The 16,684-nt window shown below is 37.2% G+C and overlaps 1 protein-coding gene across 1 annotated transcript; it reads left to right on the top strand.

Annotated features, from left to right (window-relative positions):
* Nucleotides 1–2,997: 2,997 nt before the first annotated feature.
* Nucleotides 2,998–4,914, top strand: LOC108226514 (glycosyltransferase family 92 protein Os08g0121900). The gene has a single exon (XM_017401480.2). The coding sequence runs from the start codon at nucleotides 3,150–3,152 to the stop codon at nucleotides 4,794–4,796; it is 1,647 nt and encodes a 548-aa protein (XP_017256969.1). The 5' UTR covers nucleotides 2,998–3,149; the 3' UTR covers nucleotides 4,797–4,914.
* Nucleotides 4,915–16,684: the final 11,770 nt, after the last annotated feature.

The raw sequence follows: 16,684 nt of genomic DNA, 5'->3' as shown, positions 1-16,684 counted from the left end.
AAAAAATATTTACAAAAATATGATCAACAATTACAATTGCAATTACAAATGTTGCTTTAAAAAAATCTGTCAATACATATATTTATTTGCATGATAAGCTGCACGTGGTTACAAATTGCGAAGATGGTGTCCCTGCCGGGTCGGTATTAATAACACAAAAGAAATCACAAAATCAACTAAAAATCATCACAAAATTAATTAAAAATTATCCCAAAATCACAACTGGGTGGCTGAAGAAGGAGGGCGGTAGGTTTGAAACTTGCAATCGGCGGTTGTGAGGCTCGATCGGAGGTGATGGCAGTTGATTGGGATTGAACAGGGCTGATGGTATTAGTTTTGGGCGGCCATGCCACGTACGGAGGGATAAAGGTTAATTGACGGGTGGCCGTGTGGGCTGTTACGGTGGTGAGCGGAGTTTGATTGGATAGCTGAGAGAGAGGTAGTTCTGAGTTTGAAGCACTGCGTTACAGAGATGCAAACGATGGTAAAGAGATGACGGAGAGGAGTTATTCGTGAGAGATGTAAACATTGCGGAGGTTCGGGCTGGCGACGGAGTTATCGTCGGAATTACATAGGGTGGTAGCGAAAGAGGCCGAGACGGAAGAGTTAGTCTGGTTTGAGAAGTTGACGGGGAGGTCGAATAGTAGTTGAGGAAGAGGTCAAGATAATATTTTGTCAATTTAATTGATTATATATTTTAAAAGATAATAAATTTGTTAAATTTGAGATGAGATAATATATCCGCAAATAAATATCTAAAAATTCAAAATTTAAAATATTAGACAAATTTCCTGTAAAATATGATCATTTATATTATAATTCTGTTTGTTTTTCTAAGAGCAGATTCACCTATGTTAGAGCATCTCCAGCAGTGTCTTAGTGTCTTCCTTATAAATATTATAAAATATTGAATCCTAATGATTTAGGACAAGATTTTGTATTTCAACTCCAACAATGATCCTTATAATTCATTCCTTATTATTATTATAATAATAAATTTGGAAAGAAATTGATAAAAGATGGAAGGAAGAGAGAGAAAATAAGTTACAATAAGAGAGAGAAATGATTTTTTTATTAAAGAAATCAAATAAGGCATGGCTAGTGGTGCCTTATTAATAAGGCATGGGAGGAGGATCCTAGTGATTTAAGGCACCTCTAAGACACTGCTGGAGCACTGATTTATGTCACATTTCTTATAATTGGACTTAGGACATGAAATAGGGAAGCTGCTGGAGTTGCTCTTAACAGGTTAACACCTCTCAAAAGAGACTAATGAATTGTATATCCTCATTGAAATTTTATAAGTATGAACACGATATTCCAGTTGTCTCGTTCATTTTTCTCACAATTTATTTTATTCCTTGACACATATTTATAATAAAAATATAATTTAAAACTTATTTTTTGAACTTTTTGATAAATATTTAAATGTTAAACACTTTATTTAAAACAATTAAATATTCTATAAAATTATATATAATAAATTCTTTAAATACGTGTCAAACCATTTATTCCCGATACTCAAGATTTATAATTAAAGATTAAGAAGAATTATAGTTACATTATTGTAGTAGTTAGAGTTTTCCTATCATCATGCGGTTCACTTAAATCCAAAAGGACCACTAATTTCAAATTTATTATAATAATTATAATTATATTTTAGTAATAATTGAGAAGAGCTTAATTTTATGTCACATGAAAAATATTTGCAGCTTGGGTTTCTTGCAAAAGACAAAAACGTGATAACAAACACTATAATTGAAACTCGAAACAGCCGCCGGCTCACAACAATGTTTATAAGTAAGAACAAGTAATAACACACATACAGCCTGCAGAAAGAGATGTAAAACAAAGGGGTGTTTGTTTAGGACTTATAAGTCCAGCTTCTTGATTATAAGTTAGGGACATTTATTCGTACCGCTTGTGTAATAAGTTAAGAAGCATTTGTAAAAAGTTAGGAATGCCAACTTTTATTTCAGGGGTTCTACTTATTTCCCAAACACTTTAATCACTTATAAGTCTTATCTTGCTTCTAACTTTTACTCCACTTAATTATTTTAAGAAAGAAGCACTTATTTTAAACTCACACAAACGGCCCCAAAATCTATTGCGAATTATCTTATAGGAAACAAATGTAGTCATTTTCTTTTGTTATTACTTTTGTTTCGATTTCACATTGCTTGCGGTTGGTTTGGTGTAATTGCTTGCGTGTAACTTTGAATGAGCATCTTTCTTCGTCAAACCTAAGTAAGAAGTTATGAATATGTTTCAAAAAAAACTGTCCATCATCTTCAACATAAAACATTCTACACCACTCACCAACTTTCCTTCTTATCTCCCTAAAATCATTATATAAAATTTTATTAATATTAAAATATGAATGTGTTTAAGAGATAAAAAAAACATATAATATTTCATAAAAAATATGTCAAAGATACATAAATGATCAACAAAGAAGTGATTGTAAAAAATGATGTCGTGAACAAAATATACGACGAAACATTCGCGAAATCAAAGATAAAAAATAAGAAGTGATTGAGGACCAGACAAGAGTTTAGTGCACAATTAGTTCTAACTTACAAAAAAATATTATTTGATATTTTATTTTTATTTTTATATAGTTATTGTTGATAATTTAATTATTTTTTTTCATCATTTTAAATATAATAAAATAAAAATTCTAAAATAACTGAAAAGATTTCGTGCATTGGACGAGTTATAAGTAGTATTTACAAAATCTATATCTGTTGATTTAAAACACAATAACAATAAGACTCAACAAAAAATATATTTTTTTTGATTGAAAATAATAACTATATAAAATACAAATTATATGTTATAGTTAGATATTAATATACCTTATTATTATTATGTAATCTTTTTTTTTGCTGAAATTATTATGTAATCTTAATTATTTTTGGTGCTTAGTGTGTGCCCATGGGCACACCATAGAAAAACCGATAATAATAAGATACAACGGTTGACACACTTGTAACTATCCAAATGATTAAAGAATTCGGAATCCGACATAAAAACCAAATCGATTTAGTTTGTTTATGTTACATATAGAGGGAGAAAAGAGAGGCATCCCGCGGCGGCAACGGCGAATAGTGATTGATTTGAATCGATAGGCTTGGAATTTGTGAGCGATGTCCCGAAAGCTCCGATCAAGTCTCCTTTATTTGATCGCCTCCGTCTTATTTTTAGGTTCAATATATCACAATATTTTCCGGTCTTCAATCTCCGACGACAATTTTGTTCGGCTCTCCCCGAATTACAATCGCCACTTTCATCAGCAACAGCTCTCTATTAAAACCTCTGATTCGACCCTATCTCCAACGTCTACTATTCCTACTTACTCTGTTCTGCTTCCAGCGTGGCAGGTTTTGGTGGTTGTTTCCCCGGAAATCACTCCCGTTTCCGATGACTTTTTCTGTTTGTTTCCTCACAATGAAGTCTCGCCGGCGCGTGCTTCCGGTCGACCGGAGCGGAAGACCTTCACTTGCGAGCTTCCTGTTAAGCTTCGACGGAGGAGTCCTTTTCCGGAGCCTGTTCTGATCAAATCCCCGGCCGGTTTGTTACCGGCGACGATTCAGTCTCCGGCGGAGATGCTACGGTGGAATTACCTGGTGTACGAAGCCATGTTTACTGAAATCGACGTGGTTGTATTCGCCAAAGGCGTGAACAAGCGGCAAGGCAAAAACTGGGACCCATGGGAGTTGAATTGCGTGTTTGGTGATGACGTGGCTAACGCCGTTAGAACAGCCGTTACCACGTCAGCTCAAGAAGTGTTCCGCTGTCAACTCCCGGATTTAACGTCGTTATCCTCTCGTTTAATCAAAGTATCTCTCGAATTTTGCGGTGCAAGTAAACGAGTGATTCCTTCAATAGCTTACGCAGAAGCTTCAAATGTTGTGGTAGCAAAATCAGAGCCCAAATCACTATTATGCGCCTGCACTATGGTCTATAACGTTGCTAAGTTCTTGAGAGAGTGGATAATTTACCATTCGAAAATCGGAGTCGATAAGTTCATACTGTATGATAACGCCAGTGAAGATGAATTTTATCGAGTGGTGGGAGAGCTTGTTGAGCAAGGGTATAACATTAGCACGAAGTTCTGGCAGTGGCCTAAAACGCAAGAAGCTGGCTTCTCACATTGTGCAATTCACAATAGAAATACTTGTAAATGGATGATGTTCGTTGATGTCGATGAGTTTGTGTATTCCGCCTCCTCCTCGTCCTCCTCATCGTCGATGCTCATCAAGTCGTTGTTACCCAACCAGACGGACTCCAAGCTCACACCGCGGGTGGGGGAGGTCATTATTGGATGTCATGAATTCGGGCCTTCTGGTCACGAGTCTCATCCATCTCAAGGCGTATTACAAGGCTACAATTGTAGGAAAGCCATGGAGAATCGTCACAAGTCTATTGTTTTATTGGACGCGGTGGATGATTCTTTGGTTAATGTGGTTCATCATTTTCATTTGAAACAAGGTTACGCAATGATCAAACTTGATATAAGAAATGTTGTGGTTAATCACTATAAGTTTCAGGCGTGGCCTGAGTTTAAGGCCAAGTTTAAAAGAAGGGTTTCCGCTTATGTTCCGGATTGGACTGAAAGTGTGAGTCCTAACTCTCAAGATCGGACTCCAGGGCTCGGAGTCACACCAGTTGAACCGCAAGGGTGGCCGTACAAGTTCTGCGAGGTTCGTGATAATGGCTTGAAGATGCTTTCAGAACAATGGTTTGGAAAGGCTTCGCAATCAGGGACGTCATTCACAGCTTTAGGAAGATAAAACTCACAAATGTACATATAAAACATATCATAATGCTTTCTAACATTATGTAATTTAAAATCTCAGGAACCAGCTTCATGCAATTTTAAATCAAAGACTTCACTCAAGTTTTCGAATATTACTCTTTTGTTGTGGCCCCATTATAATGCTTTCTAACAAAAATTTATATTATATTATATAGTTCAATCGAAAATATTATTAAAAATTCGATTATATGCATCTTACATAATTTAATTATTTAGATGTGTAGTTGATATTTTTGCTCATTGTTCTTATATAATATAATATAAACATTGAGAATAAACACAGAATTCGGGTAAATCAATCCCGTCCAGGTAAAATGTTAAACAACTAATACTTAAGACATAAATATTAAACATCATTCACGTCTTAACTTATAGTAATAAAAAATATTAATTTTTGTTATTTATTTGTTGTCAATTTAATTTATTCACGATTTAACTTAATAAAAATTTAATTTTGGTACTGTTGATTTGTTGTTGTTGTGAAAATATCGAATACTAGGGAGAGTATTAGCCGGTTTGGCTCGATTTTTGGACAAAACCGGAACCCGCAATCATATATCTTCGGTTTTTAAAATTAAAAACCGCAACTGCCGGTTCGGATTCGGTTAAAAAAATCCAGTTCAATTATAATCGGTTCGGTTTTAATTTCAAAACCGATAAAAATAAAAAAGTTGCTAAGTCATGAATATTGTTGCAGATTCTATCACTGGTATTGGAGATGGTTCCCTTTTCTTTTGACATCAGGGTGGCTGCATTTGCTTCGAGAAAAGACCTTGTAAACCTGGAAATATTGCTGAATACTAAAACAACTCCCCAGTACTGTGTGGCATAGATTTTCTTACAACCAACATTTACCTTAAAAACAAGTGAGACAAGGCACAATGATCGATAAACAGTGACCATGTGATCTGTGGAAAATGTTTACTCCCTCCTGTTAACGGAGAAATCTAGTTGGAGAAATCTAGTTTGTTAACAAAAATGAGGTTCTCGCCGTGAATCAAGATTTATCACGACAATTGTTTGTCGGAATAGGAGGTGGTGATGATGTGTTTCTGGATGTGGCTGAGATCGTAGGCATAGGGTTCAAGATCGCGAAAAAAACTAGGGGATCCATTCACTGGCCTCTTGATAGAATATATATTTACATATATTCTAGATGATTTTATTCACATATTTAATTATATTTTGCATGTAATTGGATATTTATTTAATAGATTTTAATGTTTTATTGTAGGATGCAAGGAGTTCCTAAACTTTGAAGGAATTGGAATAAATAGCTTAATTTGGAGATTAATTAGAAGGAAATTCGGATTTGCTGGATTACTTGCACTTGACTCGCTGTTTGGGTCATATCTTGAGTTCTAGAAGTCAGAATTGGGTGATCTTACAGCCCACGCGAAGCTTAGAGAATTTTCTTTAATTCAGAGATGGTCCAATATCCAAAATCCAACAGAATCAGCCCAGAAACTGTTAGAAAATGGAAAGTTTAAAGCATATTTTTTTAATATGTTCTTGATGTAATTTCCGGGACATTTTCTTAGTGAAATCCATTGAGAAATAGAGTTGAATACAGTGGCTTGAAAGAGCTTGAAATGAGAATGTGATTCATTTAATCTGGACAAATGAATCTGGTCAGTATATCTGATAGATACAGATTCATTGAACCTGGACAAATGAATCTGGTCAATATATCTGACAGATACTGATTCATTGAACCTGGACAAATGAATCTGGTCAGTATATCTGACAGATACAGATTCATTGAACCTGGACAAATGAATCTGGTCAGAATGTCTGACAGATACAGATTCATTGAACCTGGACAAATGAATCTGGTCAGAATGTCTGACAGATACAGATTCATTGAACCTGGACAGATGAATCTGGACGGTGTGTTGGTGCCTTGGCCTCACTATAAATAGTGAGCCTCGACACTTGAGTTGTAGCACGGGAAAAAAAAACACCATTCTCATTCTTCTCTCTTACTCTCTCACCCTCTGCTCCGATATATACACATATACATAATGTTCTCGGGCGAACTGAGGTGTTGATCGCTGTTGATCGTACTCGTGTCTGTGAGCGGTTCGGTCTGTGCTGTTTTATCCTGGGAGCGATATTGCGACTACCCATCACAGCGTAGTGGGGCAATAATCACTTCAAGAACAGTCTAGTCTTCATCGAAGGGCTAGGCGACTCAGCTGTTCTTTATACTAATTCTAGTGACGGTGTAAGGTGCGCCTTTCTCTTCTTTTCTCGTAATTTATCAGTCACTGATTATTGTATATACGATCTTCGTGCATGCTATATTGTTGTGGTTTCGTTGGCCTACTCTTGTTTATATAATATAACTGCTCTATACATTGTTGCTGTGATTTTCACTGTGACTCCCTACAATCTTGAAGTGATTATCTGTTATATTGTGTAGTAAGCAAGATGGTTAATGAGATTGCGGATTCTGTTGTTGGTGGTGGTGCTGGTTCTGGGTCTGGTGTTACTAGTAACATCGATTGGACTACGTATCGTTTTCCACAGCCCATTGATTTATCAGGTATTCCTGATAAATTCGGTGGGGGAGTTTCTTTTTCTCGCTGGCAGAAAAAGATGAAACTGTGGCTTACGGTTAAGGGTCTATGGCCGGTGTTGCAGTATGAGAAACCAGTTGTGGTACAGGAAAAGGCTGAAACCCTTAAGGCCTATGCTATGTGGGAGGAAAAGGATGGGGTGGCTAGGGCTGCTATTCTAGCAGCCTTAACGAACATTCTGTTCGATGTTTACTCATCTGACTCCTACACTGCTAAGACCTTGTGGGAAAAACTTGATCAGACACACAATACTGACTCGCAAGGGTTGGAAAAGTATTCTGTGGCTAAGTTCCTGGACTTCAAACTGGTGGATACAAAATCCATGACTGAGCAGGTGCATGAGTTTGAGACGTTGGTGCATGCTTTGAAGGAGTCCGGAATGGACCTTCCTGAAAAGTTTTTGGTTATGTCTGTGATTGAAAAACTCCCTAAGTCTTGGGAAGAGTTTGCACTCTCCCTGAAAAGGCAGAAGGGAGAGATCACTTGGACTAGCCTGATGCTGGACATCTCTGTGCAGGAGCAGCACAAGTCCAAACAGGGACATGTGATGCCAACTGAATCTGGTAGCTCGAAGGTCAATGTAGTGACTGTGGGACAGAAAAGAAAGTCTGTCGCTAAGAAGGTGAACACTAAGCCCAAAACTGACAAGGGCAAGGCTAAGAAATCAAAGGCCAACAAACCATGTTGGTCTTGTGGACAGGTTGGTCATTGGAGTAAGGACTGTCCTGTAAAGAAAGCAAAGAAAGCTGAGGTGGTAGCACAAGCAAATACTGTGCTTGGAACCACTGATGGGCCTGTGCTTAACATGGTTGTTGGTGAGGCTGTTGCTTCTGAAACCAATGACGGGTATGTTAAGTACAACCCTGAACTATTTTCCACTTATCTGTCTAATGAGTGGTTGATTGATACGGGAGCTAATGTGCACATTTGTGCTGATATTACTCTGTTTGTATCTTATCAACAGGCTCATGGGATGACAGTGACGATGGGGAATGCTAGTGCGGCTCAAGTTCGTGGAATAGGAAACGTGGACCTGAAGTTTGCTTCAGGGCGTGTTCTATCCCTTACTAGAGTGCATCATGTTCCCGAGATTCGTAGAAATATTATTAGTGGAAGTTGTTTAGTTAAAAATGGCTTTGAACTTTCTTTAAAGTGTAATAAAGTAGTTATTACTCAGACTGGTGTGTTTTTTGGCAAGGGCTACTTGTCAGACGGCTTGTTTTTAATAAATGTGGAGCCTGTTTTAGGCGGTTTTATTAATGATATTGCTTCTCCTTCTGTTAATAATATTGAATCATCCGATTTGTGGCACTCTAGGCTTGGTCATTTAAATTTTGGTGCTCTAAAGAATATGATGAACTTAGAGTTGATTCCAAAGCATGCCATTGATAAGAAAACTAAATGTCAAGTATGTGTGACAGCTAAACTAACAAGGAAACCTTTTCATAGTGTGGTTAGGGATTCTGACTTGTTAGATTTAGTGCACTCGGACATATGTGAATTTGGTGGTGTGTTGACTAAGGAACACTGTAGATATTTCATTACCTTTATAGATGATTGTAGTAGATATTGTTATGTTTATTTTCTTAAACATAAAGATGAAGCACTTGAAAAATTCATTAGATTTAAAACTGAAGTTGAAACACAAACTGGTAAAGTACTTAAACGTTTGAGATCTGATAGAGGTGGTGAATATACGGGAAACACCTTTAATGAATTTTGCAAGAGCAATGGTATAATTCATGAGGTGACTCCACCTTATACACCTGAGTCTAATGGGGTGGCAGAACGAAAGAACAGAACTTTTAAAGATATGATTAACAGTATGTTGATTAATTCGGGGTTGCCCAAGTACATGTGGGGGGAGGCTCTGAATACGGCTTGCCATATTCTGAATAGAGTCCCTCTGAAACATATGGACAAGACACCTTACGAATTATGGAAAGGCAGGAAAACTAGTCTAAAGTATCTTCGTGTGTGGGGGTGCCTTGCGAAGGTACTTGTCCCTGAACACAAGAGAAAGAAACTAGGGCCGAAAACTGTTGATTGTATCTTTCTGGGCTATCTCGAAACCACTACAGCTATGAGATTTTTAGTATTAAAATCTGACATAGATGGTATAGTGGCAAACACGATAGTTGAGTTTCGTGATGCAACATTCTTTGAGGATGTCTTCCCTATGAAGACTGGTATACCTCAAAGTTCTTCTAGTGTTGATCCTACTCACACATCTAGTTCTATTCCCGATCATGTGGAAAAGATGACAAATGTGGGGGCAGATCCTACTAGTAGCTCTACTCCTAATGAAGTTGAGGAACCTAGAAGGAGCAAGCGTGCAAAGGTAGTTAAGGACTTTGGAAGTGATTTTATCACTTACAATGTCGAAGACGAACCTTTGACTTTCCGACAAGCCATGGATTCTTCGGAATCTAGGCACTGGAAAGGCGCTGTGAAGAGTGAAATTGACTCTATTGTTTCTAACGGAACATGGGAGTTGGTTGACCTCCCTCCTGGGTGTTCTACTATAGGATGTAGGTGGATCTTCAAAAGGAAGATGAAACCAGATGGCTCAATAGATAAGTATAAAGCCAGATTGGTTGCTAAGGGTTTTAGGCAAAGAGAAGGTATTGACTACTTCGATACATACTCTCCTGTTGCAAGATTGACAACGATCCGAATGCTTGTAGCATTGGCTTCCGTACATGGTCTTATCATCCATCAAATGGATGTAAAGACAGCTTTTCTTCATGGTGATCTTGAAGAAGAGATTTATATGGATCAGCCTGAGGGATTTGTTGCATCTGGCAATGAGAGCAAAGTATGTAAGTTAGTCAAATCCATCTACGGCTTGAAACAAGCACCTAGAGACTGGCACAAAAAGTTTGATGACACTGTTTTGACTTTTGATTTTATAGTTAATGATAATGACAAGTGTGTCTACTATAAGGTTAAAGGAAATGAACATATTGTGTTGTGCTTGTATGTGGATGATATACTACTGTTTGGAACCAATATTGAGATTATTAACGAGACAAAGAATTTCTTGAAAAAACACTTTGAAATGAAGGACATGGGTGAGGCGAATGTGATTCTTGGACTCAAGTTGACTCAGTCAACTGAGGGAATAACCTTGTCACAATCTCATTATATAGAGAAATCTATACTTGAGAAGTATGGTTATTCAAATTGTAGAATTGCTAGTACACCATATGATCCAAAAGTTGCTCTTATCAAGAATGCTTCAGGTGTACCTGTGTCTCAGTTAAGATATTCTCAGATTATTGGTAGTTTGCAATATCTTGCTAATGGTACTAGACCAGATATAACATATTCTGTGTCTAAGTTAGCAAGATATACAAGCTGTCCAAACAGAACTCATTGGGATGCTCTAGATAGAGTACTTAGATATCTGAAAGGCACCATATATCTTGGGTTGCACTACAGGAGATATCCGAGTGTGCTTGAGGGATATAGTGATGCAAGTTGGATAGCTAAGAAGTCTGGTTCCAATGGAGTGACTGGATATCTGTTTACCCTTGCGGGTGGAGCAGTATCCTGGAAGTCGACTAGACAGACTATAGTAACTCGGTCTACGTTTGAGGCCGAGTTGTGTGCATTGGATGCCACGGGTACGGAGGCTGAATGGTTGCATGGACTCATGTCTGTGTTACCTGTAGTAAGTCGTCCGCTACCGGCAATTTCTGTTCATTGTGATAGCCGTACAACTATCGACAAGATCAGAAGTGTCAAGTATAATGCTAAAACAAAGAGACACATCCAAGTTAGACTTAAGTCTATAAGGGGTTTGGTGTCTGATCGGACTATTGCTATTGAGTTCATTGGAACTCAAGATAACATAGCTGATCCACTGACTAAAGGGCTTGAGCATGCTGTTGTCCTTAAGTCAAGGTTGGGGATGGGACTGATAACCCATCATGATTCATCTACAGCGGGAACCCAATACATCTGAGAGGAGATCCCTCAAAGTGTATTCAATGTGGTAAACAAGCTGTAAGGGTGGATCGGTAGTACCTTTAACTACAATGTAGATACTCATGCATCTGAGTCTATCCCCTGCAAACCTAAAAGGTACTGACACTGCAAGTATAGCAAGAGTTTTAGAACTCTGAATGGGGTCAAGTCATTTGACGAGATGGTTGCAGTACATCTCTGGAGATGCCCAGCTAAGCGAATGTAATTGTGAGGTCGCAATTAGAGGAAAGGGTTATTCCTTGAAACATTCGACGAACAGGATCGAGACACGACCATTAATGTCTCAAAGCCGTAGATCGGCACCATAGCCTTTGACTTGTCGTCGTCTATGGAGTGTGGTTACACCCAACGGATAGAGATTCAAGGTGAAACAATCCATCTATATCCGGTAGCCATCGAAGTAGGGGACTTAGGAGGGTTCAAACCCGGAAGGGTACCTACTCTGAAAAACAAGTCATGATGAGGACTAATATGCATATCTATATGGATTTGTGGGGGATTGTTAGAAAATGGAAAGTTTAAAGCATATTTTTTTAATATGTTCTTGATGTAATTTCCGGGACATTTTCTTAGTGAAATCCATTGAGAAATAGAGTTGAATACAGTGGCTTGAAAGAGCTTGAAATGAGAATGTGATTCATTTAATCTGGACAAATGAATCTGGTCAGTATATCTGATAGATACAGATTCATTGAACCTGGACAAATGAATCTGGTCAATATATCTGACAGATACTGATTCATTGAACCTGGACAAATGAATCTGGTCAGTATATCTGACAGATACAGATTCATTGAACCTGGACAAATGAATCTGGTCAGAATGTCTGACAGATACAGATTCATTGAACCTGGACAAATGAATCTGGTCAGAATGTCTGACAGATACAGATTCATTGAACCTGGACAGATGAATCTGGACGGTGTGTTGGTGCCTTGGCCTCACTATAAATAGTGAGCCTCGACACTTGAGTTGTAGCACGGGAAAAAAAAACACCATTCTCATTCTTCTCTCTTACTCTCTCACCCTCTGCTCCGATATATACACATATACATAATGTTCTCGGGCGAACTGAGGTGTTGATCGCTGTTGATCGTACTCGTGTCTGTGAGCGGTTCGGTCTGTGCTGTTTTATCCTGGGAGCGATATTGCGACTACCCATCACAGCGTAGTGGGGCAATAATCACTTCAAGAACAGTCTAGTCTTCATCGAAGGGCTAGGCGACTCAGCTGTTCTTTATACTAATTCTAGTGACGGTGTAAGGTGCGCCTTTCTCTTCTTTTCTCGTAATTTATCAGTCACTGATTATTGTATATACGATCTTCGTGCATGCTATATTGTTGTGGTTTCGTTGGCCTACTCTTGTTTATATAATATAACTGCTCTATACATTGTTGCTGTGATTTTCACTGTGACTCCCTACAGAAACAGGACAGAATAATCTGCTGCGAATTTTCCTTGGAGAAACCAATTCCGTTTGGGAAACTGATTTGTATTTCCTTGTAAGCATTAAAATCATATATATTTATAGAGATAGACATTAGAGGATAGAAAAGAGAATGATATTGTATAATTAGGTTAGGTTTAAAACACTTTTGTCTCTTCTTCTTCAAGACTTGGAGGTTGAAGAATCCATTGTATAATCCATCTTTATTTTCTTTTATATCTATTATGCTAGAGTAGATTTTATTCTAGAGTTGAGTTGAACCCTAGTTGTGGTTGATGCATGATTTTTGATGATCTTCGGTCGATAAGGTTATTTGCTCTTGCTTATTGAGTTGTGCTGAATAACAATTACAGGTCAGACGTGATTATGTGTATTGTTTGAACCGATATCTATCTACCATCGGAAGTTGGATTTAGATGGTTGTGATTTATCCAATAAGGACATGAACTTCTCCATGGAAATAGGTAGAAGGAATTGTTTGGAAGTTAGGATGCTGTGTTTAATGTCTCTAAACTGCATGATACCATGGAAATAGGCTTGATTGTATTTTAGAGAAGCCATTAATACTCGGAAGAGGTTATTGGTATTTTATAGGGCGCATCTTTCCTCTTGGGTAATTTATCTGATTAATTGGGGGAGAAAATCATAATTGCATTGATTCATGCTAGTGGGGATACTTGATTCTGGATATTTTTTATTTGATTATTTTCTAGATTTTAATAGTATTAGTTTGATAATCTCTCAATATTTTATTGTGCTACTTGGTTAGTTGGATTGAATCGAGAATAACTAGTGTTTGATACGTTTGTCTCTGTGGGATCGACTCTGACTTACCCTACTACATAGTTAGGAGGTTTGTTAGATATTTTATTATTTGATAGGCACGCGACAGCCTTGTCACCTCTCGTTCCCAAGAATTGCCTATACCCACGATGTCCCTACGTACTCTATTCACTGGCCTGTACGTAGTTCTTTCTCCTAAGAAACCTAATTAGATTAGGTTTCCTCTTCTGCCGTCTTCCTCCTGAAAGGGGCCCAATACGATGAGGCCTAGTCTTTGGCCTTGTAGACTCTCGAGCATCCAAGGCTTACCCCAAATGCAAGGACGCTTCTCTACTCCCCGACAGGGACAACCCGCCAGACTACAGAGATAGAGCCTTCCAGGGCGTGTCTTTGAGAAGGTTCCACAAGCTCCCTGACAATGACAACTCGTCAGACTACAGAGCAAGGTCTCCTCTAATCTTTATTCTCTATCTCCTAAGGAGGGCAACTCTTCAGACTACAAAGTAGAGTCTTCGACAAATTAACAGTATGATATATACATACCCAAGGGCGTCCCCCTAGGTAAAATATGTCATCTTCTGTCCTTCAAATGACGATCTTCCTCTGTAGGCTACAACTTGGCGCGCCCAATCTTCTTGTAGTGGTCCCTTCTGACTGACATGGCTAGTTTAGGCTTGGTCCAATCTTGAGCCCATCATGATATTCTTTTATGAGCCGGGTCTTCATAGTGATTTTTGGGTATAACACCTCCGTTTCAAAATGTACATGTCCACCTTAGAAAAAAAATATTGTTTCAAAATACTTGTCCACTTCAACTTTCAATGTAAATTTATATTTCCAAAATCAACTCTCCTTCGCATATTTCAAATTTATATTTCCAAGATCAACCATATACCACATATTAAGTTCAATTAATGCCTTAATACACATCTTTTTTCTCAAAATCCACTTTTCATAAACCATGTGAATTTTTTAAGTGGACATGTAATTTGAAACGGAGGGAGTAGTATATTACCGAATATATGGATTCATATACCATTCACAACTCACTGGAACGGTCTGTCAATGTATGCTTACTGCCAAGAGACATTCATATGCAAAATTCAGAAATTTTCTAAAATTATTTCATGTATACCTCTAAATCTTACAGCCAAATGTAACATACTATTTGATTTTTTTATAGATTATATATATAATTATTTAAATAATCAGTTCGTTCGATTTTTTTCTGTTCGGTTTTAACCAATAACTGGAACCGAACCATAAGCCCGGCTCGATTTTTTAATAGTCACAGAAGTTACACGTCCTTTCTAGAGTGTAGAAGTTGTAAGTCTAAACCTTTGCAATTAAATTAGGTGGGATAAAGGTCTTATCCCATGATGATTACTTCAAGTATACCACTTGAAGCCTTCATATTCCATGTAAAATCCGAATAAATCCAAGTGATTTGTATATATGTATTAATTATCTCCATATCCATGATATTTATCTTAATTGAATAGACAAATACCAGTGAATAAACTCTTAATCCTTCTTTAATTATTGCTCCTAAAATATAGGTATAAGAGTTCGAGCAGGAGTCTGTCAGTCTAGCGGCAGTAACCCTATAGTTGAAGTCTTGACAGTTGTAATGTAGACTTTACATATTGGCAGCCCCTATTACAAATAACCTCTTGTCCCTTTTAATGCATCCAAATAAAGCCCCATCCATACAGAAGCCTTCCCAGGGTCTTTATTACCAACATGCAACTCTCAAAAGGAAGTTTTAGCAATCGTAAATTAGGGTTTCGCATAATGAAAACCGCAACTGAGGGGTAACCCCCGTAATGCTTTCAGATGAAATGCTAACCACATTGAAGCCTTCACAAGGCCTTCATTGCAGGCTTGAAGCCCTTCATATGCATCCTCCAGAATTCACCCTTCTAGTGTTGAAACCCTAAATCCTTCACCAAACACTCCAACCAAGCCCAAGTAAGATAATGAGCTATTAAATAAGTTCATAGGAATTTTATAGCACAACAACTACCCCATTTCCTTGAAGTGTTGAATACAAGAGAAACCTAATCAGTCGTAGCCCACCCTACTCATGCGTACGCCTTCCATTTGTGCAAACCATCTAACCCAGAAATTTACATGGGCGTATCCTGTGTTAGAAACAAGAATATACTAGGTAAATAGTGCACCCATCTTAAATTAATTTACATATCTACCTCTATTTATTATCATGAAAATCTGTACAAATGAACCCTAGATGTTCACCCCAGGCTTCCCTTATCAGGGATGTAGCCGTCGAAGCCTAGCAATCCTAAGGGGTGTTTGTTCTGGACTTAAAGACCCGGCTTCTTGATCTATACGTTGCAAGCACTTATTTGTACTGTTTGTGTAAAAAGTCAAAACATACTTATAAGAAGTTGAGAATACTATAACATAAATCTATTATAAATAATTTAACACTCAAATTTGAAGAAAAAAGTTTATTTTTGAAACTGATTCCACAATAGAATAATTCTGGATGATTATTATTTTGTTATAAAATCATGTTGAGATATGCATAATTTTAGATGATTTTTGGAATAAAAAAATTGTATAACTTGTTTTCAATTTAATAATCAAAATGTGTAATTATATTATAAAAAATAATATATATATATATATATATATATATATATATATTATGTATATATTTTTAGTGGTATTCTATGTAACTTCATATAAAAGGGTATGTGATGGAGTGCTACTCTATATGTATGTGTGTAATTACTTTAAGAGTGATTGACACTTTGCACCCTTTATGTTTAGACGCTTTTTCGATTTGGTCTCAAACAATTTTTTTTTGGCAGTATGCACCCTAAAGTTTGAAAGCGCTTCGCTTTGCACCCCTTTGACAACTCTCCATTTAATTGACCGTTAAAGTTAACAGATGTGGGGTTTTCATTTTGCACCCCGCAATTTTAATTTTTTTTCTTGAGTATTTTGAATTATTTTTTTATTATATTAATATTTTTTCATGAGTCATTGATATAATTTTGTTACTGTTATATTAATATAATTATTGT

Source organism: Daucus carota, chromosome 6, assembly GCF_001625215.2.
Source record: "Daucus carota subsp. sativus chromosome 6, DH1 v3.0, whole genome shotgun sequence".
NCBI lineage: Eukaryota > Viridiplantae > Streptophyta > Magnoliopsida > Apiales > Apiaceae > Daucus > Daucus carota.
This window is presented reverse-complemented; position numbering and strand designations above follow the sequence as displayed.

Excerpts from the sequence above, each read along its gene's own strand:
- LOC108226514 (XM_017401480.2), top strand. The coding sequence starts at position 3,150 with ATGTCCCGAAAGCTCCGATCAAGTCTCCTTTATTTGATCGCCTCCGTC.